General features: G+C 35.1%; 6 protein-coding genes and 2 long non-coding RNA genes across 8 annotated transcripts; all 8 read right to left on the bottom strand.

The window, feature by feature from the left end:
- Positions 1-403: 403 nt before the first annotated feature.
- Positions 404-4,889, bottom strand: LOC145036790 (serine/threonine-protein kinase/endoribonuclease IRE1a-like). The gene is made up of 8 exons (XM_078985269.1): positions 4,775-4,889; positions 3,941-4,098; positions 3,129-3,360; positions 1,764-3,043; positions 1,493-1,665; positions 1,165-1,411; positions 795-1,098; positions 404-696 (listed from the first exon to the last, which is right to left on the bottom strand). The coding sequence occupies exons 2-8, from the start codon at positions 4,081-4,083 to the stop codon at positions 559-561; spliced, it is 2,517 nt and encodes an 838-aa protein (XP_078841395.1). The 5' UTR covers positions 4,084-4,098; positions 4,775-4,889; the 3' UTR covers positions 404-558.
- LOC145036791 (uncharacterized) lies at positions 4,466-5,278 on the bottom strand. The gene has a single exon (XM_078985270.1). The coding sequence runs from the start codon at positions 5,193-5,195 to the stop codon at positions 4,728-4,730; it is 468 nt and encodes a 155-aa protein (XP_078841396.1). The 5' UTR covers positions 5,196-5,278; the 3' UTR covers positions 4,466-4,727.
- Positions 5,279-12,170: 6,892 nt separating this feature from the next.
- On the bottom strand, positions 12,171-13,203 carry LOC145035652 (uncharacterized). The gene is made up of 2 exons (XM_078984161.1): positions 12,618-13,203; positions 12,171-12,547 (listed from the first exon to the last, which is right to left on the bottom strand). The coding sequence occupies exons 1-2, from the start codon at positions 13,201-13,203 to the stop codon at positions 12,171-12,173; spliced, it is 963 nt and encodes a 320-aa protein (XP_078840287.1).
- Positions 13,204-14,503: 1,300 nt separating this feature from the next.
- Positions 14,504-15,403, bottom strand: LOC145033746 (uncharacterized). The gene is made up of 3 exons (XR_013677684.1): positions 15,344-15,403; positions 15,090-15,269; positions 14,504-14,988 (listed from the first exon to the last, which is right to left on the bottom strand). It is a non-coding gene; the product is annotated as an uncharacterized LOC145033746 (long non-coding RNA).
- Positions 15,404-16,028: 625 nt separating this feature from the next.
- On the bottom strand, positions 16,029-16,611 carry LOC145036787 (uncharacterized). The gene is made up of 3 exons (XM_078985268.1): positions 16,341-16,611; positions 16,187-16,258; positions 16,029-16,095 (listed from the first exon to the last, which is right to left on the bottom strand). Exons 1-3 carry the CDS (start codon positions 16,551-16,553, stop codon positions 16,036-16,038), a joined length of 345 nt encoding a protein of 114 aa, XP_078841394.1. The 5' UTR covers positions 16,554-16,611; the 3' UTR covers positions 16,029-16,035.
- An 8-nt stretch (positions 16,612-16,619) lies between these two features.
- LOC145036789 (uncharacterized) lies at positions 16,620-17,114 on the bottom strand. The gene is made up of 3 exons (XR_013678545.1): positions 17,016-17,114; positions 16,781-16,924; positions 16,620-16,700 (listed from the first exon to the last, which is right to left on the bottom strand). It is a non-coding gene; the product is annotated as an uncharacterized LOC145036789 (long non-coding RNA).
- A 2,589-nt stretch (positions 17,115-19,703) lies between these two features.
- LOC145036785 (serine/threonine-protein kinase/endoribonuclease IRE1a-like) lies at positions 19,704-24,189 on the bottom strand. The gene is made up of 8 exons (XM_078985266.1): positions 24,075-24,189; positions 23,241-23,398; positions 22,429-22,660; positions 21,064-22,343; positions 20,793-20,965; positions 20,465-20,711; positions 20,095-20,398; positions 19,704-19,996 (listed from the first exon to the last, which is right to left on the bottom strand). Exons 2-8 carry the CDS (start codon positions 23,381-23,383, stop codon positions 19,859-19,861), a joined length of 2,517 nt encoding a protein of 838 aa, XP_078841392.1. The 5' UTR covers positions 23,384-23,398; positions 24,075-24,189; the 3' UTR covers positions 19,704-19,858.
- On the bottom strand, positions 23,766-24,616 carry LOC145036786 (uncharacterized). The gene has a single exon (XM_078985267.1). The coding sequence runs from the start codon at positions 24,493-24,495 to the stop codon at positions 24,028-24,030; it is 468 nt and encodes a 155-aa protein (XP_078841393.1). The 5' UTR covers positions 24,496-24,616; the 3' UTR covers positions 23,766-24,027.
- Positions 24,617-27,141: the final 2,525 nt, after the last annotated feature.

The following is a 27,141-nucleotide window of genomic DNA, read 5'->3' as shown; positions in this document are numbered from 1 at the left end:
GATTAAAAAAAATACTTTTGGGAAAATAATTTTAAAGGTGTGAAGTGCAAGTTAAAGAAGTCTCTCAAAACTAGCAGGTTAAGAGAACTCGTAAATAAAATACTAATATATGGATAATTTCGTTACAGTTATAAAATTGAAAATTTGATCCGAAAATAAGTAAAATATAGTCAACCAAATAGTTAAAATTGATTATTACTACGATGAAATAACAATTACAAAAATATACATCCACATATTCCCTTAAACAATTTCATCTTTGTTATAGTTTTTTAGATCAAGATATTTCAAAATGATAAACATACTTTTTCTGTGAAAACATTGTATTTGATAACATCAGGTCATATGGTATTATTAAGAAATTAAACAACTAATATTGTAAAATATTGAAAGAAAAAGAGCATTTCCATACAATAAAGATTCATATATATTAATATTGATGTATATCATACATTACTATATATTACATATATCATATTTACATAAACAACCACTATGAAATAGATTTATACATAAATATAAACAACTTAAAAGAGTTGCCACAAACACAATACATAATTAATGCTCCAAGTACTTATAGAACCATTCTTCATCCTTACAATAATGGTACATGACATTGTACACCTCCATCAACAGCTTCGGGAACCGACTCCCAAAATAATCATTAAACCCCTCCGGTACACCTCCCAACAATTCCTGTGTCCAATAATCATCAAAACAATCATTAACACAGTACAACCTGTCCTGTCAATAAAAAAAAAGTGATAACGTTCTGTATGTTGAGAAAATCGAACCTGAATTTCTTTGGGTAATTCGCGGTAATGATTTAATTTATTTCGAATGACGCGAAGCAAGTCACGCACACCGTTGTATTTATACCGCCTATACCGACCAATGTTATTGATGAATTCCGGTTCCATCTTTTCATCCCATTTTCCACCCAAAGCCACCGAACCTTTACTTTCCAATTCCCTAAGAAGAACGGAATCACATTCCCGGTCTTCCAATTCCACCCGATCACTAGTATCCCTTAGAAACGACATTCTCACCTCGGAATCCCAAAACAAAGGATGATGCAACACATCCACAGCCCTTGGCCTACAATGCAAATTCTTTATTAATTTAAAACGTCAGAGGACTGAAATTGTAATTTTATAACTTTACCTGAGTTCAGGGTTAGGGTTTAGTAATCTAGAGAAGAGGTCAAAAGCTTCCGGAATATGTCGAACTAAAAAAAGGTTGACTCGGTTTTTGACCACATTCACATCACGTTCAAGATGATCACCAAATGGGTGTCTGCCACATGTCATGCAGAAAAACAGGACACAACCTAAACTGAACAAATCTATCGCACGTGTTTGGCGTCCATGAAGAAGTTGTTCGGGTGCTTGCCACCCTGAACTTCCGGAACCTGACGAAAATAACCCGTAACAATTTACAACGTGTCAAAAACAGCCCGGTTTTTGTAATTAAGTTGGTTTTATCTTCTTACCAGTAGCATGGAGTCCTAATGACAACATGTCGCCAACGAGGCGTCTGCTAATTCCCATGTCAGAAAGCTTCCCACATATTGATTTTTCTTTGACTATTAACACATTGTGTGGCTTTAAATCCCGATGAATGATCCCTAATTCATGCAAATGAACAAGCCCAGATACTATATCCCTATAATAATAATAAACATCAAAGTAAAGATATAAATAAAGTAACACATGTAAATAAAGTACAATGTTGTTGTTATAAATGGTTGGATGTACATGTACCTCATCAATTTTAACAAAATAGGCGAAGGGTATCCATTTGGTTTCCATAAATGAACATCATGCATGATGATGTCACGATTGATTGAATCTAATTCTAAACCCCCTTTCTTCATTTGAATTAAATCATAAAGGCTACAAGCACAACGCTCCAAAGAAAGATAAACAAAATCATGATCATATTCCACTCCATACCACCTAACAATATTTGGATGTTGATCAGAAGCAATAAGATTTTGAATTTCTTTAAATGCAACATCATGGTGGGCCCTCACGAGGCGTTTCACAGCAACCTTACGACCTTCGTATACCCCTTCAAGAACAACTGTTCCATTACTACCCTTTGCAATTTCTTTATTTGACACAAATAGTTTGCCTATAGAACGCCCTTCTGTGTCACATTCGATTAAATGATTAAAATTTAGCACTGGATTTCTTTCACTATCAACATTTCCATCTTCATTGGCATAAATCCTTCCTTGTTTCCTATGCCTCTTCCTTCTAGAAGAAGAGGAAGGTTTTTGTTTCAACATTGCAGCCATTATGGTATGATGGCGATACATAAGACCACCAATGGCAATAATCAGAATGAAAATTACAACAAACGCCATTCGCCCTTCGGAAAGAAAGTTGACTTTTTTCACATCTTGTTGACTAGGGATTTCGGGGTTTTGGGTGTCAAGGTTATTGTTTGAATTGGGTAGTAAAGGTTTATTTTGAGGGAGTAGAAGGATTGGAACTTTTTTTTCTGCTTGTTTTCCATGGATTTTATAAGAACCAAGCTTATGAGATGTACGTAGCCTATGGACAACAGCTTTTGACTGGCATGACAAGGGCATGTTGAAGTCAAAGTCAAAGTCAAAGTCAAAGTCAACACTGGATTTTGAGCGAAGATTATTTGGGAGAGGTAAAGACGGACGAATGATTTTATTTGGAGGTTCTTGACAAAGTAAAGCAACATCAATGTCTGCTACAGTCACATTCCATAGAACTTTGTCAGAATTTGCAGCAAATGATGTGAGTAAGTAATCTGTTCTTGTGAAGGAGAATTGTTTATCAGGTTTTTCATTGACCATAGTTGACTTTTCATTTTTCATGGTGGTTTTTTGGAAGATGAAATTTGAGTGTTCATTGGTTGATGAGCTGTGATGAACACGTATTAACCTTCCAGTGTTAGCATCAACTACAAATGCAGTAGTTTTTTTGGATCCAAGAATAACTCCTCCATCCTCTGATACGTGTGGCATGATTCTGATGAATTCCTCCATGGTCATATCCATACTCTGTAAGTTACAAATAGGTAGTTGAAATTGAATAATAAAGTACATTGTTGATATTGGTAGCAAGAGTAAAGTTTCAGAAATTTACCACTTTGCCAAGATCTGTGTGTGCATACAGCTTCCAATCATCCCCACAGTCTACATAATAACTGCCTTCAGGCACAGGTGCACTTTCCTTATCATCATCATGGCTGGTAGAAGCCTGGTATGAAGAGTAGATTGGAGATCCTGATGCAAATGACCAAATTATCCTCCCAGAATCACGATACACCAAATTGATTGTACCATCCAATGCAGCAACAAGGGCAGTGTCATGATTACTGTTTGGAGAGAGAGGTATGTAAGTGCATGAAAGAGAATTACTTCAAATGATACTACAAAAAAAGTACCCTAATATCATAAATTTGCAAAATTATGTTGAGTGCAGCACTCTGCTTATGTAAGATCATGTTTATCTTGGTTAATTGTGGTAAAATCCTGAACCTTAATTAAAAAAGCCTTTGCACTTGTTAGAATGAAGAGCAAACCCTGTGTAGAGTATGTGAGAGTAAGCAATTATAACATTCATAGTTACAAGTTTATTGCAAAGGAACCATTGTGAATTGCATAGAATTGCCCATTCCAACAAATAAGGGGAAATTGGAGTTATAATAAGTAATATGGGACCAAAATCGAGCCAAGCTGAAGTTGAGAACAAAATTCATGGTAATACTTCAGTTCAACCGAAAGAGCAAAATTTACAGAACCCAAACTACATGGCAGCAGCATGGATCGATATACAGATCTTCACCTTGATAAAGAGGGAAAACAGAATGGCAGCAGGCAGCCATGTGTACATGCATGAGAAGAAACTGTTCATCAACAACCTCAAATTAACGAGTAAAAAAGGAGAAAACTTACTCCGGAAAAGATAACAGAGACCGCCTAGCCGGTGCTTGATTGACTTTCGAGATTTCCAAGTTTTGAACGCTGTCAATCGATCCAAACAACAGCAAAAAGAGCAAGAAATCGGCAAATAAATAGCGGATCAAGGCGTAATTCATCGATTGCGATTGATTCTGATAGCAAACAGGGTTGGATTGATTGTGAATTGAACTCAATTTGCTACCAAATCATAATGATTTAGGGTAAAAATTCAACTTCGTAAGACGACTATGAAGGATATGCAGGGAACGAAGGATTGCCGGAGGAATATTCGAAGTTATATGATATAACAAGAAAAAAAATAAGTTTAATGATGTTTTTTGACCATTTGGAAAAGATTTTTACCCATCTAAGTCATTTCATTTTCCTATTAAGCATTTACTAATTGTACAATCAACCAACTAATTAAATCTATCATATCCATTTCAACAAAACCTAAGCAACAGAGATACTGGTTTTCTGTTAAACCATCACATTTGCAGATGTTTCAACATACAAAAATTTCACAAGAATTTAAACGTCGATTGCAATAATCACTTTTCCACAAGTTAAAACAAAAGACTATACAAAGATTGCAAGATATATGAAATCACAGGCTTCAAGTTTCACCTTTCAACACAGGAAAACCTTTAAACAACTTCAAACACGAAGATTTTATGCAGTTTTTCAAAGCAATTTTCAAATACTCAAATCCAGATATCATCTCAAGTACACTAGTCTACAAAAATCTAACATTCATTAATCAAGATTTCAAGATTCATCATCAATCCAACTCCTTTTCAACCTTAATCCCCATAGATTTAGCTGTACCTATAATTGATTTTGAAATCGCCTCCAAGGACATGTACTGACAATACGGATCTGCTTGCTTCACCTTTGCGATTTCATAGATGTGTTTTAGGGTTAGGGTTGATGCAACAACATGACCTGCACGTCCACTCCCGGAGTCAATTCCGGCGGCTTTTTTTAGAAACCAGGTGACTGAAGGAGAACGAACGCTCAATTCAAAAGTATTGTCTTTGAAAACAGTCACAGTAGCAGCGATTGGAGCTTCCGATTTGTATTTCTGTGTGCGAGCGTTGAAGTCCTTGCAGAACGCCATTAGGTTAACTTTGTACTGACCTACAGCCGGACCTACCGGTGGTCCAGGTCTTGCTCCGCCGGCTGGGATGGTGAGACGGACTGTCGCCGCCACTGGCCGACGCGTTAGAATTTCCATCAGGGACGCCATTTAACTACAACCCGAACAAGAACATAAAAATTGGAACAGTAAAACGAAAAAACCTAAACGCTAAACTACGAGATGAAGAAATTAAAAGAGAAGGATAACAGAATGATGTATGTGCTTGTTGTGGAGTGTGAGTGGAGTGTGAACGAGTCGAAAAGTCTGATTGAATTAGGGATTTGCATCTAAACATATGGTTCCACGTGGAAGAATAAATAAAATTATTCAGACAATTAGAGTGTATACAGATCTTGTGTCAATTCTTGTATAGAGAGAGATAGCTTGAATAATACCTTGAAATGATCAACAATGGAGAAGGAGATTTGCTTGAGCGAAGACGAAGATCGCCGTCGTATCGAGGAGTGTCGACTGTCGACTGAGTTCTATTTTCGGCTTTTGGTAGTTTGGGCCGAGCGCCTCCATAAGTGTTTAATCGGGGTTTTTTTTTTCTTCTTCTTCTTCTTTAGGTCCATTGGAATTTGGATTGGTATTATGCACATTCGGGCTCGGGCTAAAATGATTTTAGAGAAAATGACAAAAATAGCCAATTACACTAATTGCATTACAAAAATAGCCAAAAAAAATCGGGATTACATATTTAGCCACCCATTTCGCAGGTGAGAAGGTCCCATCTGCGAAATGGGCATCTCATCTGCGAAAGTACAGCTTCAGGCACTTGTACTTTCGCAGATGAGAATTTTTTTTTTTTTTTTAAATTTTTTCGGTATAAATAGGGGTAATTTCGCAGATGGAGAAGGTCCCATCTGCGAAATCCTCTGATCCTATCTGCGAAATCATGCAATTTTTTTTATTTTATTTTATTTTATTATTTTTTTTTTTAAGTTTGACTATGGAATGAGTTGGTTTGACTACGAAATGGGTTTTGCTATATAAAAACTTTTGTAGAAAAAATATCATTTTGGTTGTTATTTGTTTGTGAAATACTCTCTATCTCTACAATTTGCTCAAAAAATGATTGAATATTTGGTTTGTCTTGTAACGGGTGGGAGATGGCAAGTTAATGAAACTAATCTGGAATACATATGTCCACAGGGAGGTATTTCTGAACTTGCTTTGATATTTTCTGAGTATATTAGTTATAGTGATTTTGTATCTTTGGTAAGAAGCAAAATTGGTTTGTTAGACAAATATAGAATTAGTCTTCGTTTCCACCATCCTGAATTAAATTATTATATAGCTATAGTTGAAGACGTGGATGTTAGAATGTTGATAAACGTAATCAAATGTAGTGGAGGAAGGGCTGTGAAAGTGTTTGTGGTGGTTGATGAAGTTGAGGAGGTTAATGGGGGCGGTGAAATTGGAAACGAAGTTGTTGGTAATTTATGCAGTTTTAAAGGGAGCAACGATCCGATAGGTACTTTCAATACTCCTAGTGTACCTCAGTTTCACAGTGTTGCTGAAAATGTTAATGTTAGTTATTCACCTATTCACTATGTGGATCCCGAGAATTACAAGTATGTTGGTGATGATGATGTTGGTACATATCTTAATCATGTTGGTGGTCGTTGTGATGATGTTGCCGAACAAGAAGTTAAACTTATGAATAGGCGTGTGGTAGATAAAACTAAAAAGAAAAAAAATTCAACTCAAAAAAATGAAAAAAATCATGTTTACGGGCATTATGTTGATGTTGGTGATGTATGTTTAGATATAACCGAGCTACAAAGTAATTCCAAAGATGAGTTGGGTGATAAAGTTAAAGCTAAGTATCCCGATAACCTTTTTCACGGTATGCCCCCTGTACCAGCATGGCCAGTTGATAATAATGAAGATATCCCAACACAGATGGTAGACATTAATCTTCAAAAGATTCAATGTGAGAGTATATTTAAAAACAAAGAACTTTTAAAGCGTTGTATTGGTAAAAAATGTCTTCGAGAAGGTTTCCAGACGAGGACAAGTAGATCCACCAAATCAAGGTATGAAGTTGTGTGTGTTTCGAAAAATTGTTCTTGGTTACTAAGAGCAAAAGCAATTAAAAATGCTGATGGACTTTTCCAAGTGAATAAATTTGTTGATGTACACACATGTTCTTCAACATTGTTGCAACCTAATCATCGACAAGCAAACAAATATGTTTTGGGTGAATATGTTGCTGATGTTTTGGCTGAAGACTATAGTAGAGTTTATCGGGGAAAAGAAATTGTTAATGATATGAATGCTCAATTGAATATCAATATCTCATACCATCAGGCATGGCGTGCGAAGCAATATGCATTGTTGTCGTTAAGGGGTACGAAAAAGGATTCTTTTACCAAACTTCCGGCGTATTGTCACAACTTGGCCAAACATAATCCGGGTACTGTCACACATATTAAAACAGATGCTGATGATCGGTTTGAGTTTTTGTACGCCGCACTCGGTTGCTCGGTTAGTATTATCATGTCCTAATTTTTTTTTAATATTTATTTTGGTGTATTTGAATAGATATACAATGTATTGTAGGTACGAGCTTTTGTCAATTTTTGTAAGCCGGCCCTAGTAGTAGATGGAGCTCACCTAAAGGGCGAGTTCAAAGGTACCATGCTACTTGCAGTTACTAAGGACGGACAAAATCAAATATTACCGGTTGCATATGGTATATGCAAAAATGAGTGTACTGATTCTTGGACATGGTTTTTTCAAAAATTACGTGATTGCATAGGAAATATGCAGGAGCTTACAATTATATCTGATAGGTCTCCATCTATAGCAACATCTGTTGCCAACATTTTTCCTCACGCTCATCATGGAATATGTGGTGTCCATTTGTATTTCAACATAGTATCTAGATTCGGCAAGAGTAAGACGGTTAAAGGAATTTTTTGGGAGGCGTGTAGGGCGTACACAGTTGATGCTTTTGATGCTGCCATGGATGTTATGAAAAAGACAAAAGAACCAGTATGGGAGTACTTAAAAGTATAAATCCAGAAACCTGGTCAAGGGCACATTTTAAAGGGAACCGATACAATCTTATGTCGTCCAACAGTGCGGAGTCTATAAATGCATTATCTAGACACGCACGTAAGGTGCCAATACTTATGTTGATTGATTTTTTTCGTGCTACAATGCAACAATGGTGGTTTCAAAGACGTAACTTTGCAGGTATTACGTAAATTTGTAATATTAATGTTTTATTAGTTTCGATGTTATTGATTTTAACTTCTTCATTTTGGCTGTTTTTTTAGCGGAAGCAACAACAACACTTACCCCTTGGGAGGATGAAGTTGTAAAAGAAAACAAGAAAATTTTTACCAAATGGGATGTTCGCATGATCTCAAATACGAAATGCGAGGTCAAAAAGGGGGCACAAAATGTGATTGTTGATTTTCAACATATGACATGTACATGTAGGCATTGGCAACTTGATGGGATACCTTGTGGTCATGTCATAAGATGTTTAACAGTGAACAATTATCAAGACTGCTCGAGGTTTGCATTAAATGCTTACTTTACCGAAACACTGAGGAAAACATATGAGGAATCAATAAACCCTCTGCCGAAGCCATCCGAATGGGAGATCCCCGATGATTTGATGATTGTTAAGCCACCTATAATGGATAAACGTCAGCCAGGCAGGCCAAGAAACACAGACCGCATTCCATCCCAAGGCGAGGGTCCAATTATAAAAGAGTGTTCTACATGTGGTCAACTAGGACACACGAGAAATAATTGTACTAGAAGGGCGTCTGGTAGCAGAGCAGGTCACATAATTTCTACTGCAGAAATGACATATAATATTGGTGGTTCAGCGGGTTGCTCACAAACCCATAACGCTGATTTTGATATAAAACAACCTTGAAATTAAGAGTAATGACGAGTTGTTAGCTTATTATGTATTGTAATATTTTTATTAACTCTTACAAGACATTGCTATGCTTTCATATTTTAGTTAAGTTTGTTGATTATAACAATGAATGAAGCCTTTATATTATAAAATATAGTTTGCAGATTTATTTTAACATTTACAACATGTTATTTAAAAAAAAAAACAACAAACGATCCTTTGGCAACCTAATCTGTTTCATGATAATATTACAACAACTTTATAACTAATTTTTAAACTCAGGGAACTGCAACGGGTACTTCTCTTTCTCCATTGTTATATAGTCATCCCTAATTCTCATTTTGTCTTCGAAACGATCCTTTTTTACCATAATGTGTATCAAGTGCTCATCCTTCTCAGCAAGCCGTTTTTCAGTCGTTTTGATTGCCTTCTTACTCTTTTTTATCCAATCTTTATGCTCTTTGATTTTGTTTTTATTGAGGTCAATCCATTCTTCAGCTTGTTTGCATTCCGAACCTATATCATTAGCAAGTTGAGTGAGAAGTCGGGATGACTCTTTGTCCTCTTCTTGTTGTGCTTCAGCCTTCTTTAATTCTTCAAAATTTTCATGTGACATATATGACCCGGCTGAAGAGGGTGTAAAAAAAGGGTCTACCGAATCACAGTAGTAACAATCTACTTCGTTGCATGAGCAAATTTCGAATTTGTGTGAGGAACTCATAATAAAATCGTTGTTGTATTAAACTGGAGCAATAAGTGGTATTTATACATACTAGACAGTAATGAGAAGTCCAACTTTGAAATGACTAGACAGTTTGACATGACAAAACACTGCATAAAGCTGAAATTCGTAGTCCAAATATAACCATTTCGTAGTCAAAGTATTATTTCATAGTCTATTTATTTATATAAATAGATGTTTAAGATCTATAAACCAAACACCCAAATCACCTAAACAAAACGAATTCCCATTATTAGAAATGTCGTCGAATGCAGCAAGTTCTTCGAATGAAGTACCTGGTTCCAATTCTGAAAGGCCATGGACGACAAACGAGGTGTTAGTTCTAACACGGTGCTGGCTAAGTGTTAAGGATGGTGAACCGTTACTTGCTCCCCCGCATTGCCTAATTGGTGATGAATGGAGTCGCATCACATCTTTGTTTAACCATGAGATGGGAGAAGGGCAAAAAAGAGAAAAATCAGATGTTGTTACTAAGTGGACGGATGTAAAGGAGGAAGTGACATGGTTCAATCGAGCATGTAGTTATGCGAAACGTAACAATGTTCGTTGTCGTGACGAAGAAGAGTTCTTGGAAGTTGTTACAGAGTTTTACATCTTTGAGCATGACGGCAGAGACTTCGAATATGAGGAAGTTTGGAAGGTTGTTAGAGATAAACAGTATTTCAAGTAGACCGCTCTAATTTGTGTTAAGAATAAGCCATTGACTTGTGTTTTACGTTAATGCTTTGTTCGTATTATGTCGTTTTTTTCATGTAACTGTTGTGATGTTTTAATGGTTCATGGAATCTTGTTACTAATGTATTCTAATATATTTTGATAACTAATGCAATGACCATTTATTAACTCAAGTTAATCATACGAGTTTCTCACATAATAAACTAAAATATATTAACTCAACTTAATCATACGAGTTTCTCACATACTAAACTAAAATATATTTTAAACATATGAAATACATACGAATTACATACGAAATACATGAAAATAACCTAGTACATGAAAATAACCTAGTACTCAAATAATAAACTAAAATAGATTTTAAACAAACGGGATATATTTCAAAATATTCCAAGGGGCTTCAAACTGGAATTCCAACCCGTTACTTAATGACTTGTATTCCTCCTTAGCAGCTTCCAAGATGACATCCTCAGTAGCATTTAAACGGGTGTCGTCAATTTTGGTATAAAGATCGTTGAATAATAGAACTTCGGTTTTCATTTCATACCATCTTGCTAAGATGTCTAGTTCGTCACGATCGTTTCTTGTAGCCATTCGGTTTTCAGCATTGAAAATATTTGTTAGACGGCTCCAAAACATTGGATCATTCAACTTGCTTGTCTCGTACACATGAATATAAGCATGTGTAAGAACCAAGAACTCTTCATTGCTCCATGATATAGAAGTCATTTGGATTGAAACAAAGAGGGTAGAATCTAAAAAACAATATTTGAACAACTATATTGGTTAATTTAATAACGTTTTGCATGTAACTTATGGTCAATTTATAGTAGTTTCTACACAAAATCGCAGTCCAAACTTCTAATATGTCTGCAATTCATAGTCAAAATTAACTGAGGAATGCAGTGTACTATACTTATAACACAACAGATCACTGTTCGAGTTGACAATTCATCCCCGGTTGAATGACAAAACAATACATTGCAGTTTGAGTTGACAACTCATTGCACCAGGAAAGTAAGGAGTCGTTATAAATAGATTTCAATATCCGTTGTAATTGTATTCTATTACTTCCCTCCTTGCAATTATGGACTCACCACGTATATGGAGGAACGCAGAGGAGGTCGCTTTGGTTCAAGCTTGGATTACAACTGTAGAGGTGGATTTTCCACCAGGTCCCCCACAAGTTCGTGCTGGATCATTTTGGTCTCGTGTCTGTCATTTGTTTCACCATTTAATGAACCGCACTCAATATCGAAGAAGAAGAGATGTCAAAGCGAAGCTTCTGGATATGAAAATGAAGGTGAAACAATTTCAACGTATTTATAACGAGTTGGATAACGAACATGCAAATACGGATGAAGACATTCTACGGCAGGTGGCTTTGGAACTATACCGCTTTCAATACGATGGTAGCGAGTTTACCCACTTAGATGCATGGAATGTTTTAAAGAATGTCCCTTATTTTTAATATGCATGTTGGTTAAGTTAATTGTTTTTCGTTATTTAAGTTGCTTGTTGTTGTATGTGTCTAGTCGTTACTATTTAATAAACGTCCATTTCTTGTAATGTATGTTGTTCCCTCAATAGCCAATATTTAGAAAGCAATAAAATAAAACCGGGGTACATAAATAACTAACACATAATACGACATAAAAAATAAATTGGGTACATGGATAACTAATACGTAACACAGCAGTAAAATAAAAACGGAGTACATAAAAAACTAATACATAATACTACATAAAACATAAATGTGCTACATGAATAACTACTACATTGAGGGAGGTAACAAGACCACCGTTTCATTTGGTATTTCCCAATGCTCATATGATGGTATACCATTCACCAACTCAGATCCATATGCAACTCGATACACATAATTAGTGAACTTGTATTCAACCATTCTCTGAATGGACTCAGATGTACGAGTTCTTAGACATGCTATAGCGTGGCCACATGGTATACCTCTTTTTTGCCATTTACCACAACTACATACCCTTCGTTCAAGTTGTACGTTGCTGGTGGCAAAAGTGTCATGGACTTCAAATGTATCCCCATACAAACGTTTTGCATTACAATTGTAAGACTTGTTGAGACTTTTTTGAACCTTACTCTCAACGTAAGGGGTCAACCCACCAGACAACCTCCCTGTAAAATTTGATATTTTAATAAAAATAGCAGCACAATAAAAAAAACAAAATATAACAATCTCCCTTACCAGCTAGTTCGGCCCTATCAGCATACTTTGATTTTATCGACGTTGTGGTTAACTCAATTATCGTTGTTATAGGAAACTCACGTGAGGATATAATTTGCAAAATTTCAGGGACGTCAATCGATTTAACATTGTAACGTATTTTTGGGAAAAATGCTCTTGTCCATTTTGAAATCGGTATATCGTCAAGCCAGTAAATTGGACTCATAAGCAAGGTGTAGAAAGGTGGTTGCCTACATGTACTTTGCAACCTTTCGAAACACAAGTAAAATTCATCAACGCTATATGCATGGCATGACTTCCAAAACATCGATTCGACTTCCGTATTGTTATGTCCGATAGACTCACGTATCTTTCGAGCTATATCTTTAGGACAATATCCATGATAGGAATCCGGGTAGGCACTGTCAACACCAAAGTCTATGTTATCACACATGTTGCTTATGAAACCAACCTCTGTGTCCTCACCTAAACAATCTCTTAACCTCATCATGAACCATCTCCATGATTCTTCACACTGTAAGGTTCCCAAACCAAGTGCTAAGAGCAGTGGCTCATGATTTCCATCTAAAGCCACTGCGAAGTACATTGTTGTCAGAAAGCTCCCAAGAAGGGGTAAATAACCCACATATATCAGCGGTATCATGCACCTAAGGAAGGTACGAATCTACATAAAAACGAACACATATTAGTGTTATGTAAGAACTAATCGACATACATTACCATGAAATATTGTATAACTCAATAAAAGAAGAATGTTATACCACGCAACCCAAAGCCACAAAACAGAATTGAAAGCGGTTGCTATCGGTTTTCTTAATGGTTGTGAAGGTATTAGGATTTGTTCTTTGAAGGTTATGCAAGAAAATTGGTAGTTGAGAAAAGGTTCTTTGGCTGTGACTACTCATTTTCAATACCGATAATTGTGCTCTACAATGATCACACTAATGGAATTATAAATAGAAGATATTGTATCTCTACTGATCAAAATTCATAGTTTAACCTTTTAAATTCGTAGTTGACCTTTTTGAATTCATAGTCAAACCAGTTCATTTCATAGTCAAATTTCACTGACCGGCATGACAATACTACAGAATGTACTTGTCTGCATTTCATAGTTGACCTTTTTGAATTCATAGTCAAACCGGTTCATTTCATAGTCAAATTTCACTGACCGACATGACAATACTACAGAATGTACTTGTCTGCATTCCATAGTTGAACTTTTTGAATTCATAGTCAAACCAGTTCATTTCATAGTAAAAAAGAATTGTCTGTAATATGATTTATTCTATAAATGGGTGTCACTCATTATGAAAAAATTTAACTGAGAAAGTAACTCCGATTTAAAAGAATAAGAAGGCTAATGGCATACTGCAATTGTGGAGGAGAACGTATCGTTAGGATTTCGGGTACAGCTAAAAACCCAGGAAGATTGTTCTACGCTTGCCCGTATTTGGTATCATGTTCTTACCGTCATTCAAATTTAAACCCTCGTGTTTACATCACACAAATTTATTTTCTTACTGTGGATATTAAATTTAACAGGGACCAAAATGCGGGTTTATCAGTTGGGTTGATGAAGAGAAGGACCAATCTTCTATGGTAATAGCTAAAGTAGCTAACTCTAATAAGCTCTTTCAATCAGAAAATAAGAAGTTAAAGATAGCGTTGGTTTGTAGTTGGGTGTTGTTCTTGGCAGTTCTTGTTTACAAGTTGTAAGCTTTTCAATATTGTTTTTATGGTTTTGAAGTTGTTAGTCAATAAATTGTTGTATTTGTAACGTTAAAACAAATGTTGTGGTCGTTCTTATGTTAAATTTATTGATAAGTAATTAGTAGGTCATTAAATTGTTGTAATTGTCGTAACGTTATATTTTTTGTCATCCGTTGAGTAAACTCTAAAGATTAACTAATAATGAAATCCAACATTAAATTATTTATACATTTATATAATCCAACTACAGAGGAGCAAGACTAGACCCCCAAATAATTTTTGCCATCCGGAGACGGAACTCTAAAGCTGCGTTCTTTGGGTCAATAAGAACACGTATTGGTTGACCTGAAACCAATTGCTCCATAAACATACAAAGAAATACACCGCAATCTCCCAAATGACTACTTTGTTGGGGAACGTTTTCTTCATAAATGAATTGCATATTCAATGGAATCCTTGGGATGTTCCTCCGCGCCCAATACTTAATCTTGTCCAAATAATTTGCCACCCGACGTTCAAATTTGGAAAAGATTCCTTCGGATTGGAATTTTTCATAAGCACCTCTACCAAGACTGTCATAAATATGCACTTCCATTGACGCTAATCGTAGTTCCCCAAATAGCCAATGATTAGGGGATGAATGAATCGGCAATAAGACCTGTATAAGGATCAGAAAATAAAATTATGTTTATTTACATCACAATACAAATACATAACAAAAAAAACGATATTATTTTCAATATAAACTATTAAGTTTACCGTATCAACATCCCACCAAGCAACCATGAAGTTCAGGTATGTAGCAATACCAGCCATAAACGCCCTCCAGTCCTGTCCTTCTTCCAAAGCATGAGAAACAAAAAAATTTGGAGGCATTATTGTATGTCGGTCGCTCTCTAACCGTCTCTCCATCAAAAGTCGGTACCAAATGGTTATATGCTGCACACATGATACTTTTGTTATTGACTAAAAAACAATTAACTTTTAAAAGAATTAATTAACAATTTATTTACCGCTGACTCCAACCATCCGTCGTGTGTATGCCTAAACAATGAGCTCCAAAAATCTCTATCTAACACGAAATTAAACAAACGATGCTGCACATCGTATGAATGCAATACATAATTTTGGATGACATCCTCACCGCCTGCTACGTAAGGTTGCAGGCGCAACATGGAGAAGTCATGAGCAACACCAAAAAGTGGAGGAGGAACGGGGCATGTTGATTTCGTACCAACCTTCTTTTTTGTTCTTCTTTTTTGTTTCGGTGTCGTGTGCAACTAAAAACAATATTCATATGTTTAAATGTATATCTTTCAGATAATTCACATAAACATAGATAATTCACATAAACATAAAATCATCAGTTTATAAATAAAACGAATACCTCGGTGTAAGGAGTGCATAAAAATTGTGATGGTTTTCGACTCCTAGGTTTATCGGGTGTAACTTCTTTGTCATCATCATCATCATGAAAATAATCTACATTTCCCGTTACTATTAGTTCGTCTTCATCCGGCACATCATCATCAAATTTGTTCCATGCATTGTCATTCCTCTCCTCCCACTCCTACATTAAAGATAATACTTTATACTTAATAACGAAATACACATAATTTAATAAGCAATAATATCTAAATAAACAAAATATTAATATAATATTAATGTAACTATATAATAACCTCTTTAACTTCACTATAATCGTTTACATCACACACACATCATCAAATTTGTTCCCCGCATACTGAGTACTCTCCTCCAACACCTACATTAAAAATATAACTTTTTACTTAATAACAAAATACACTTTATTAAAAAGTAATTATTAAAATCGTAAAGGTAACATCTATAACAACCTTGTCGTCTTGAGTATCACCAAAAACATTTTGAGTTGTATTGTTTTTATTCATCACTTCATCTTGCACAACCTATATTTTCAAATATAAAATATGAACACAGGTATTCATATATGTTAATAAAATTTAATAAATAATGTAGCGTGTAACTAACCTGTTCATCATAATTTCTTTGTGACACTGTCGGTTCCTCAAAAAAAATGTCGTTCCAAAATTGTTCATTATTCACTTCTTCAACAAAAACCTCTGTAGGTTGTCGGTTCATAAACACATGCTGCTCCAGTGCATGTACCCGTTTCAACAACTCGTCTAGCTTGTGTTTCCCACTGCCCCGACCTCTACCATGAGAGCGACCACTGGACGACATACTAGACGAAGATTCGTCTTGTCTCCTAAAATGGTCCCGTACTGGGGATGGAACTGCTTTCCCTACATACTCTTGAAATGACATATAATAAAAAGATGTCATCTCACCATCACCCGGTAACATGTTTTGTCTTGGTGGTAGCCCCTCCTAAAAAATTTGACATATTAAAAATGCATATAAAACTATAATAATCAACTTTATTAATAATAAACGAAATATTTTTAAACCTGCATCTTTGACCAAATCTTGTTCACGTCAACCCATTTCAATTTTTTTGTTCCGCTCCATCTTTTCATCCGAGGCAAGTCTTTATTTTTTCTCAATGCAAATCCACATGCACGAATAGCCGGAATCATCTCATATATCCATATCTACAATTTTGTACAATAACAGTAATAAAAGTTAAAATTAAAATAAAAAATATAACAATAAAACAATATAAATATAAGAAAATTTTTATACCCTAATTGGAGCCGTAAATCCTGAGACGGAATACTTTAAAGTTTGACCACGCTGAGGAAGTGATAAATAATGATGTATCTTACTCCACGTATCCTCAAGGTCAACATAAGTAAAATCCCATAGATAGCTACCCCAAGCGAAGCTAACAAAACAAAAAAAACAAAATTCATTATTATATAAATTATAACTTTAATAAAATAGAACTTTTAACGTAAAGAAAATATACCTATTCCAGAGATCCAAATTCTCAGCCAACAAAAACCAATCTTGTGGCACCCGATCGTTAACTTCTTTGCCCAAAAAACCTTCACACAAAATGTATATCAAACATACTCTAACTGCATCAAGGTCGTCAAGTGCTAGGAATGTTTGATTTAAAATTAAAATTTTCAGGTCGCCGATTTTCACCGAACTATTAGTATGGTCCGGAAATAGCCGTTCACGCAGTAAACATCTTTTTTTACTGCTTATTAATTTTTCCGACCCTTTTCTCCCAATGTTTTTTGGATACTCCCCAAAATTGAAGCCGGTAATCAAACAAAACTCTTCCGGCCCATAAACCATTTTGGTATTGCCTACTCGAAAATATAAACGTTTTATTCCATCTGGAGATAAAACAGGGTCCGGCCGGATCTGATGAAGGAACATTTTATGAAACAATAAAGCGTCCCCTTGTAAACGAGGGACATCAATAAAATAGCCAAAGACGGTATTTCTGAAAATAGCACGTCGGGCATCATCTAAAACTTCAAAGACTTCCCATATGTTACCGCCAGAGCCTTTTAGGTTCGCAAAGGCTTTCGTATTCATTAAACTAAAATCATGCTGCAAAAAAAAAACACAAAAACAAATTAGATAACTAAAAAATATACTTTTTTTTAAATATATTACGAACTGCAAATACTTTCTTAATTACTAATATATATATTTCCGATAAAAAACAATAACATACACATATATAAACAATTTTCCAAGTTATACAACAAATATATTTACGATAGATCACAATATCATACATAATTATATAAATATTTTCAACTTAAACATATTTTCAACTTAAACAAATTTTCAACTTAAACGACAAATATGTAAACAATTTTTATCTTTCTAATTAAAACTAACATTATATAACCATAACCATATAAACAAAAAAATTTAAAAATAAAACGACAACCAAACTAATAATTTTGCAAGTTATACGACTACTTTATACAAATTTTTCAACTTATACGACAAATAAAAACAATTTCTAACAATATATATACGACAAATTTTCAACTTATACAAATGTTATACGACAAATATATATACAGTTTATATAAACAATTATAGGATAAAAATTTACAAGATTTCAGGTTATAAACAATTATACAACAACTAAAAAAACTACAAAAATAACAAATTGTAAACATTATCCACGCAGTCTCTACTTGTCTCTACTTGCATTTAAACTTCAAGTATACTAAAAATATACTAAAACTATCAAACACAACAAAATTACCCTTTTTTAACACTAAATAATACAACAATTGATAAAAAAAAAAATAACTTTAAACATTAAAAGAGTTAAAATCTAACCATATTTGCGGGATTGTTGACATAATCCTCCATTTTCTTCAAAAACTAGCCAAAATTCCGAGAGAAGCCCAAAGTTAGAGAGAGTTTTTGTGTAGAGAATGGTGAAAATGAAAAAAAAAAAAAAAACCGTTTTTATGTGCTTGTTGTGGAGTGTGAATGAGTCGAAAAGTCTGATTTTTAATAGCATAGCGATTGAATTAGGGATTTGCATCTAAACATATGGTTCCAGGTGGAAGAATAAATAAAATTATTCAGACAATTAGAGTGTATACAGATCTTGTGCCAATTCTTGTATAGAGAGAGATAGCTTGAATAATACCTTGAAATGATCAACAATGGAGAAGGAGATTTGCTTGAGCGAAGACGAAGATCGCCGCCGTATCGAGGAGTGTCGACTGTCGACTGAGTTCTATTTTCGGCTTTTGGTAGTTTGGGCCGAGCGCCTCCATAAGTGTTTAATCGGGGTTTTTTTTCTTCTTCTTCTTCTTTAGGTCCATTGGAATTTGGATTGGTATTATGCACATTCGGGCTAAAATGATTTTATGTCGAATAATTAAAATTTAATACTTATTCACGATAATATAGTTATTTGATATGGAAAAAATAAAAATAAATAACTAGTTGTAATCAAATATGATATAGGCCTATAGGGGATAGCGTTTGATTATTTAAAAAATTCTTATAAATAAAATACTGATGTATAAATTGATTAAAAAAAATACTTTTGGGAAAATAATTTTAAAGGTGTGAAGTGCAAGTTAAAGAAGTCTCTCAAAACTAGCAGGTTAAGAGAACTCGTAAATAAAATACTAATATATGGATAATTTCGTTACAGTTATAAAATTGAAAATTTGATCCGAAAATAAGTAAAATATAGTCAACCAAATAGTTAAAATTGATTATTACTACGATGAAATAACAATTACAAAAATATACATCCACATATTCCCTTAAACAATTTCATCTTTGTTATAGTTTTTTAGATCAAGATATTTCAAAATGATAAACATACTTTTTCTGTGAAAACATTGTATTTGATAACATCAGGTCATATGGTATTATTAAGAAATTAAACAACTAATATTGTAAAATATTGAAAGAAAAAGAGCATTTCCATACAATAAAGATTCATATATATTAATATTGATGTATATCATACATTACTATATATTACATATATCATATTTACATAAACAACCACTATGAAATAGATTTATACATAAATATAAACAACTTAAAAGAGTTGCCACAAACACAATACATAATTAATGCTCCAAGTACTTATAGAACCATTCTTCATCCTTACAATAATGGTACATGACATTGTACACCTCCATCAACAGCTTCGGGAACCGACTCCCAAAATAATCATTAAACCCCTCCGGTACACCTCCCAACAATTCCTGTGTCCAATAATCATCAAAACAATCATTAACACAGTACAACCTGTCCTGTCAATAAAAAAAAAGTGATAACGTTCTGTATGTTGAGAAAATCGAACCTGAATTTCTTTGGGTAATTCGCGGTAATGATTTAATTTATTTCGAATGACGCGAAGCAAGTCACGCACACCGTTGTATTTATACCGCCTATACCGACCAATGTTATTGATGAATTCCGGTTCCATCTTTTCATCCCATTTTCCACCCAAAGCCACCGAACCTTTACTTTCCAATTCCCTAAGAAGAACGGAATCACATTCCCGGTCTTCCAATTCCACCCGATCACTAGTATCCCTTAGAAACGACATTCTCACCTCGGAATCCCAAAACAAAGGATGATGCAACACATCCACAGCCCTTGGCCTACAATGCAAATTCTTTATTAATTTAAAACGTCAGAGGACTGAAATTGTAATTTTATAACTTTACCTGAGTTCAGGGTTAGGGTTTAGTAATCTAGAGAAGAGGTCAAAAGCTTCCGGAATATGTCGAACTAAAAAAAGGTTGACTCGGTTTTTGACCACATTCACATCACGTTCAAGATGATCACCAAATGGGTGTCTGCCACATGTCATGCAGAAAAACAGGACACAACCTAAACTGAACAAATCTATCGCACGTGTTTGGCGTCCATGAAGAAGTTGTTCGGGTGCTTGCCACCCTGAACTTCCGGAACCTGACGAAAATAACCCGTAACAATTTACAACGTGTCAAAAACAGCCCGGTTTTTGTAATTAAGTTGGTTTTATCTTCTTACCAGTAGCATGGAGTCCTAATGACAACATGTCGCCAACGAGGCGTCTGCTAATTCCCATGTCAGAAAGCTTCCCACATATTGATTTTTCTTTGACTATTAACACATTGTGTGGCTTTAAATCCCGATGAATGATCCCTAATTCATGCAAATGAACAAGCCCAGATACTATATCCCTATAATAATAATAAACATCAAAGTAAAGATATAAATAAAGTAACACATGTAAATAAAGTACAATGTTGTTGTTATAAATGGTTGGATGTACATGTACCTCATCAATTTTAACAAAATAGGCGAAGGGTATCCATTTGGTTTCCATAAATGAACATCATGCATGATGATGTCACGATTGATTGAATCTAATTCTAAACCCCCTTTCTTCATTTGAATTAAATCATAAAGGCTACAAGCACAACGCTCCAAAGAAAGATAAACAAAATCATGATCATATTCCACTCCATACCACCTAACAATATTTGGATGTTGATCAGAAGCAATAAGATTTTGAATTTCTTTAAATGCAACATCATGGTGGGCCCTCACGAGGCGTTTCACAGCAACCTTACGACCTTCGTATACCCCTTCAAGAACAACTGTTCCATTACTACCCTTTGCAATTTCTTTATTTGACACAAATAGTTTGCCTATAGAACGCCCTTCTGTGTCACATTCGATTAAATGATTAAAATTTAGCACTGGATTTCTTTCACTATCAACATTTCCATCTTCATTGGCATAAATCCTTCCTTGTTTCCTATGCCTCTTCCTTCTAGAAGAAGAGGAAGGTTTTTGTTTCAACATTGCAGCCATTATGGTATGATGGCGATACATAAGACCACCAATGGCAATAATCAGAATGAAAATTACAACAAACGCCATTCGCCCTTCGGAAAGAAAGTTGACTTTTTTCACATCTTGTTGACTAGGGATTTCGGGGTTTTGGGTGTCAAGGTTATTGTTTGAATTGGGTAGTAAAGGTTTATTTTGAGGGAGTAGAAGGATTGGAACTTTTTTTTCTGCTTGTTTTCCATGGATTTTATAAGAACCAAGCTTATGAGATGTACGTAGCCTATGGACAACAGCTTTTGACTGGCATGACAAGGGCATGTTGAAGTCAAAGTCAAAGTCAAAGTCAAAGTCAACACTGGATTTTGAGCGAAGATTATTTGGGAGAGGTAAAGACGGACGAATGATTTTATTTGGAGGTTCTTGACAAAGTAAAGCAACATCAATGTCTGCTACAGTCACATTCCATAGAACTTTGTCAGAATTTGCAGCAAATGATGTGAGTAAGTAATCTGTTCTTGTGAAGGAGAATTGTTTATCAGGTTTTTCATTGACCATAGTTGACTTTTCATTTTTCATGGTGGTTTTTTGGAAGATGAAATTTGAGTGTTCATTGGTTGATGAGCTGTGATGAACACGTATTAACCTTCCAGTGTTAGCATCAACTACAAATGCAGTAGTTTTTTTGGATCCAAGAATAACTCCTCCATCCTCTGATACGTGTGGCATGATTCTGATGAATTCCTCCATGGTCATATCCATACTCTGTAAGTTACAAATAGGTAGTTGAAATTGAATAATAAAGTACATTGTTGATATTGGTAGCAAGAGTAAAGTTTCAGAAATTTACCACTTTGCCAAGATCTGTGTGTGCATACAGCTTCCAATCATCCCCACAGTCTACATAATAACTGCCTTCAGGCACAGGTGCACTTTCCTTATCATCATCATGGCTGGTAGAAGCCTGGTATGAAGAGTAGATTGGAGATCCTGATGCAAATGACCAAATTATCCTCCCAGAATCACGATACACCAAATTGATTGTACCATCCAATGCAGCAACAAGGGCAGTGTCATGATTACTGTTTGGAGAGAGAGGTATGTAAGTGCATGAAAGAGAATTACTTCAAATGATACTACAAAAAAAGTACCCTAATATCATAAATTTGCAAAATTATGTTGAGTGCAGCACTCTGCTTATGTAAGATCATGTTTATCTTGGTTAATTGTGGTAAAATCCTGAACCTTAATTAAAAAAGCCTTTGCACTTGTTAGAATGAAGAGCAAACCCTGTGTAGAGTATGTGAGAGTAAGCAATTATAACATTCATAGTTACAAGTTTATTGCAAAGGAACCATTGTGAATTGCATAGAATTGCCCATTCCAACAAATAAGGGGAAATTGGAGTTATAATAAGTAATATGGGACCAAAATCGAGCCAAGCTGAAGTTGAGAACAAAATTCATGGTAATACTTCAGTTCAACCGAAAGAGCAAAATTTACAGAACCCAAACTACATGGCAGCAGCATGGATCGATATACAGATCTTCACCTTGATAAAGAGGGAAAACAGAATGGCAGCAGGCAGCCATGTGTACATGCATGAGAAGAAACTGTTCATCAACAACCTCAAATTAACGAGTAAAAAAGGAGAAAACTTACTCCGGAAAAGATAACAGAGACCGCCTAGCCGGTGCTTGATTGACTTTCGAGATTTCCAAGTTTTGAACGCTGTCAATCGATCCAAACAACAGCAAAAAGAGCAAGAAATCGGCAAATAAATAGCGGATCAAGGCGTAATTCATCGATTGCGATTGATTCTGATAGCAAACAGGGTTGGATTGATTGTGAATTGAACTCAATTTGCTACCAAATCATAATGATTTAGGGTAAAAATTCAACTTCGTAAGACGACTATGAAGGATATGCAGGGAACGAAGGATTGCCGGAGGAATATTCGAAGTTATATGATATAACAAGAAAAAAAATAAGTTTAATGATGTTTTTTGACCATTTGGAAAAGATTTTTACCCATCTAAGTCATTTCATTTTCCTATTAAGCATTTACTAATTGTACAATCAACCAACTAATTAAATCTATCATATCCATTTCAACAAAACCTAAGCAACAGAGATACTGGTTTTCTGTTAAACCATCACATTTGCAGATGTTTCAACATACAAAAATTTCACAAGAATTTAAACGTCGATTGCAATAATCACTTTTCCACAAGTTAAAACAAAAGACTATACAAAGATTGCAAGATATATGAAATCACAGGCTTCAAGTTTCACCTTTCAACACAGGAAAACCTTTAAACAACTTCAAACACGAAGATTTTATGCAGTTTTTCAAAGCAATTTTCAAATACTCAAATCCAGATATCATCTCAAGTACACTAGTCTACAAAAATCTAACATTCATTAATCAAGATTTCAAGATTCATCATCAATCCAACTCCTTTTCAACCTTAATCCCCATAGATTTAGCTGTACCTATAATTGATTTTGAAATCGCCTCCAAGGACATGTACTGACAATACGGATCTGCTTGCTTCACCTTTGCGATTTCATAGATGTGTTTTAGGGTTAGGGTTGATGCAACAACATGACCTGCACGTCCACTCCCGGAGTCAATTCCGGCGGCTTTTTTTAGAAACCAGGTGACTGAAGGAGAACGAACGCTCAATTCAAAAGTATTGTCTTTGAAAACAGTCACAGTAGCAGCGATTGGAGCTTCCGATTTGTATTTCTGTGTGCGAGCGTTGAAGTCCTTGCAGAACGCCATTAGGTTAACTTTGTACTGACCTACAGCCGGACCTACCGGTGGTCCAGGTCTTGCTCCGCCGGCTGGGATGGTGAGACGGACTGTCGCCGCCACTGGCCGACGCGTTAGAATTTCCTTCAGGGACGCCATTTAACTACAACCCGAACAAGAACATAAAAATTGGAACAGTAAAACGAAAAAACCTAAACGCTAAACTACGAGATGAAGAAATTAAAAGAGAAGGATAACAGAATGATGTATGTGCTTGTTGTGGAGTGTGAGTGGAGTGTGAACGAGTCGAAAAGTCTGATTGAATTAGGGATTTGCATCTAAACATATGGTTCCACGTGGAAGAATAAATAAAATTATTCAGACAATTAGAGTGTATACAGATCTTGTGCCAATTCTTGTATAGAGAGAGATAGCATGAATAATACCTTGAAATGATCAACAATGGAGAAGGAGATTTGCTTGAGCGAAGACGAAGATCGCCGCCGTATCGAGGAGTGTCGACTGTCGACTGAATTCTATTTTCGGCTTTTGGTAGTTTGGGCCGAGCGCCTCCATAAGTGTTTAATCGGGGTTTTTTTTTTCTTCTTCTTCTTCTTTAGGTCCATTGGAATTTGGATTGGTATTATGCACATTCGGGCTCGGGCTAAAATGATTTTAGAGAAAATGACAAAAATAGCCAATTACACTAATTGCATTACAAAAATAGCCAAAAAAAATCGGGATTACATATTTAGCCACCCATTTCGCAGGTGAGAAGGTCCCATCTGCGAAAGTACAAGTGCCTGAAGCACAGCTGTGCTTCAGGCATTTGTACTTTCGTAGATGAGAATTTTTTTTTTTTTTTTTAAATTTTTTCGGTATAAATAGGGGTAATTTCGCAGATGGAGAAGGTCCCATCTGCGAAATCCTCGGATCCTATCTGCGAAATCATGCAATTTTTTTTATTTTATTTTATTTTATTTTTTTTTTTTTTTAAGTTTGACTATGGAATGAGTTGGTTTGACTACGAAATGGGTTTTGCTATATAAAAACTTTTGTAGAAAAAATATCATTTTGGTTGTTATTTGTTTGTGAAATACTCTCTATCTCTACAATTTGCTCAAAAAATGATTGAATATTTGGTTTGTCTTGTAACGGGTGGGAGATGGCAAGTTAATGAAACTAATCTGGAATACATATGTCCACAGGGAGGTATTTCTGAACTTGCTTTGATATTTTCTGAGTATATTAGTTATAGTGATTTTGTATCTTTGGTAAGAAGCAAAATTGGTTTGTTAGACAAATATAGAATTAGTCTTCGTTTCCACCATCCTGAATTAAATTATTATATAGCTATAGTTGAAGACGTGGATGTTAGAATGTTGATAAACGTAATCAAATGTAGTGGAGGAAGGGCTGTGAAAGTGTTTGTGGTGGTTGATGAAGTTGAGGAGGTTAATGGGGGCGGTGAAATTGGAAACGAAGTTGTTGGTAATTTATGCAGTTTTAAAGGGAGCAACGATCCGATAGGTACTTTCAATACTCCTAGTGTACCTCAGTTTCACAGTGTTGCTGAAAATGTTAATGTTAGTTATTCACCTATTCACTATGTGGATCCCGAGAATTACAAGTATGTTGGTGATGATGATGTTGGTACATATCTTAATCATGTTGGTGGTCGTTGTGATGATGTTGCCGAACAAGAAGTTAAACTTATGAATAGGCGTGTGGTAGATAAAACTAAAAAGAAAAAAAATTCAACTCAAAAAAATGAAAAAAATCATGTTTACGGGCATTATGTTGATGTTGGTGATGTATGTTTAGATATAACCGAGCTACAAAGTAATTCCAAAGATGAGTTGGGTGATAAAGTTAAAGCTAAGTATCCCGATAACCTTTTTCACGGTATGCCCCCTGTACCAGCATGGCCAGTTGATAATAATGAAGATATCCCAACACAGATGGTAGACATTAATCTTCAAAAGATTCAATGTGAGAGTATATTTAAAAACAAAGAACTTTTAAAGCGTTGTATTGGTAAAAAATGTCTTCGAGAAGGTTTCCAGACGAGGACAAGTAGATCCACCAAATCAAGGTATGAAGTTGTGTGTGTTTCGAAAAATTGTTCTTGGTTACTAAGAGCAAAAGCAATTAAAAATGCTGATGGACTTTTCCAAGTGAATAAATTTGTTGATGTACACACATGTTCTTCAACATTGTTGCAACCTAATCATCGACAAGCAAACAAATATGTTTTGGGTGAATATGTTGCTGATGTTTTGGCTGAAGACTATAGTAGAGTTTATCGGGGAAAAGAAATTGTTAATGATATGAATGCTCAATTGAATATCAATATCTCATACCATCAGGCATGGCGTGCGAAGCAATATGCATTGTTGTCGTTAAGGGGTACGAAAAAGGATTCTTTTACCAAACTTCCGGCGTATTGTCACAACTTGGCCAAACATAATCCGGGTACTGTCACACATATTAAAACAGATGCTGATGATCGGTTTGAGTTTTTGTACGTCGCACTCGGTTGCTCGATTAGTATTATCATGTCCTAATTTTTTTTTAATATTTATTTTGGTGTATTTGAATAGATATACAATGTATTGTAGGTACGAGCTTTTGTCAATTTTTGTAAGCCGACCCTAGTAGTAGATGGAGCTCACCTAAAGGGCGAGTTCAAAGGTACCATGCTACTTGCAGTTACTAAGGACGGACAAAATCAAATATTACCGGTTGCATATGGTATATGCAAAAATGAGTGTACTGATTCTTGGACATGGTTTTTTCAAAAAT

Source organism: Lactuca saligna, chromosome 3, assembly GCF_052625555.1.
Source record: "Lactuca saligna cultivar CGN05327 chromosome 3, ASM5262555v1, whole genome shotgun sequence".
In the NCBI taxonomy this organism is placed as follows: domain Eukaryota; kingdom Viridiplantae; phylum Streptophyta; class Magnoliopsida; order Asterales; family Asteraceae; genus Lactuca; species Lactuca saligna.
This window is presented reverse-complemented; position numbering and strand designations above follow the sequence as displayed.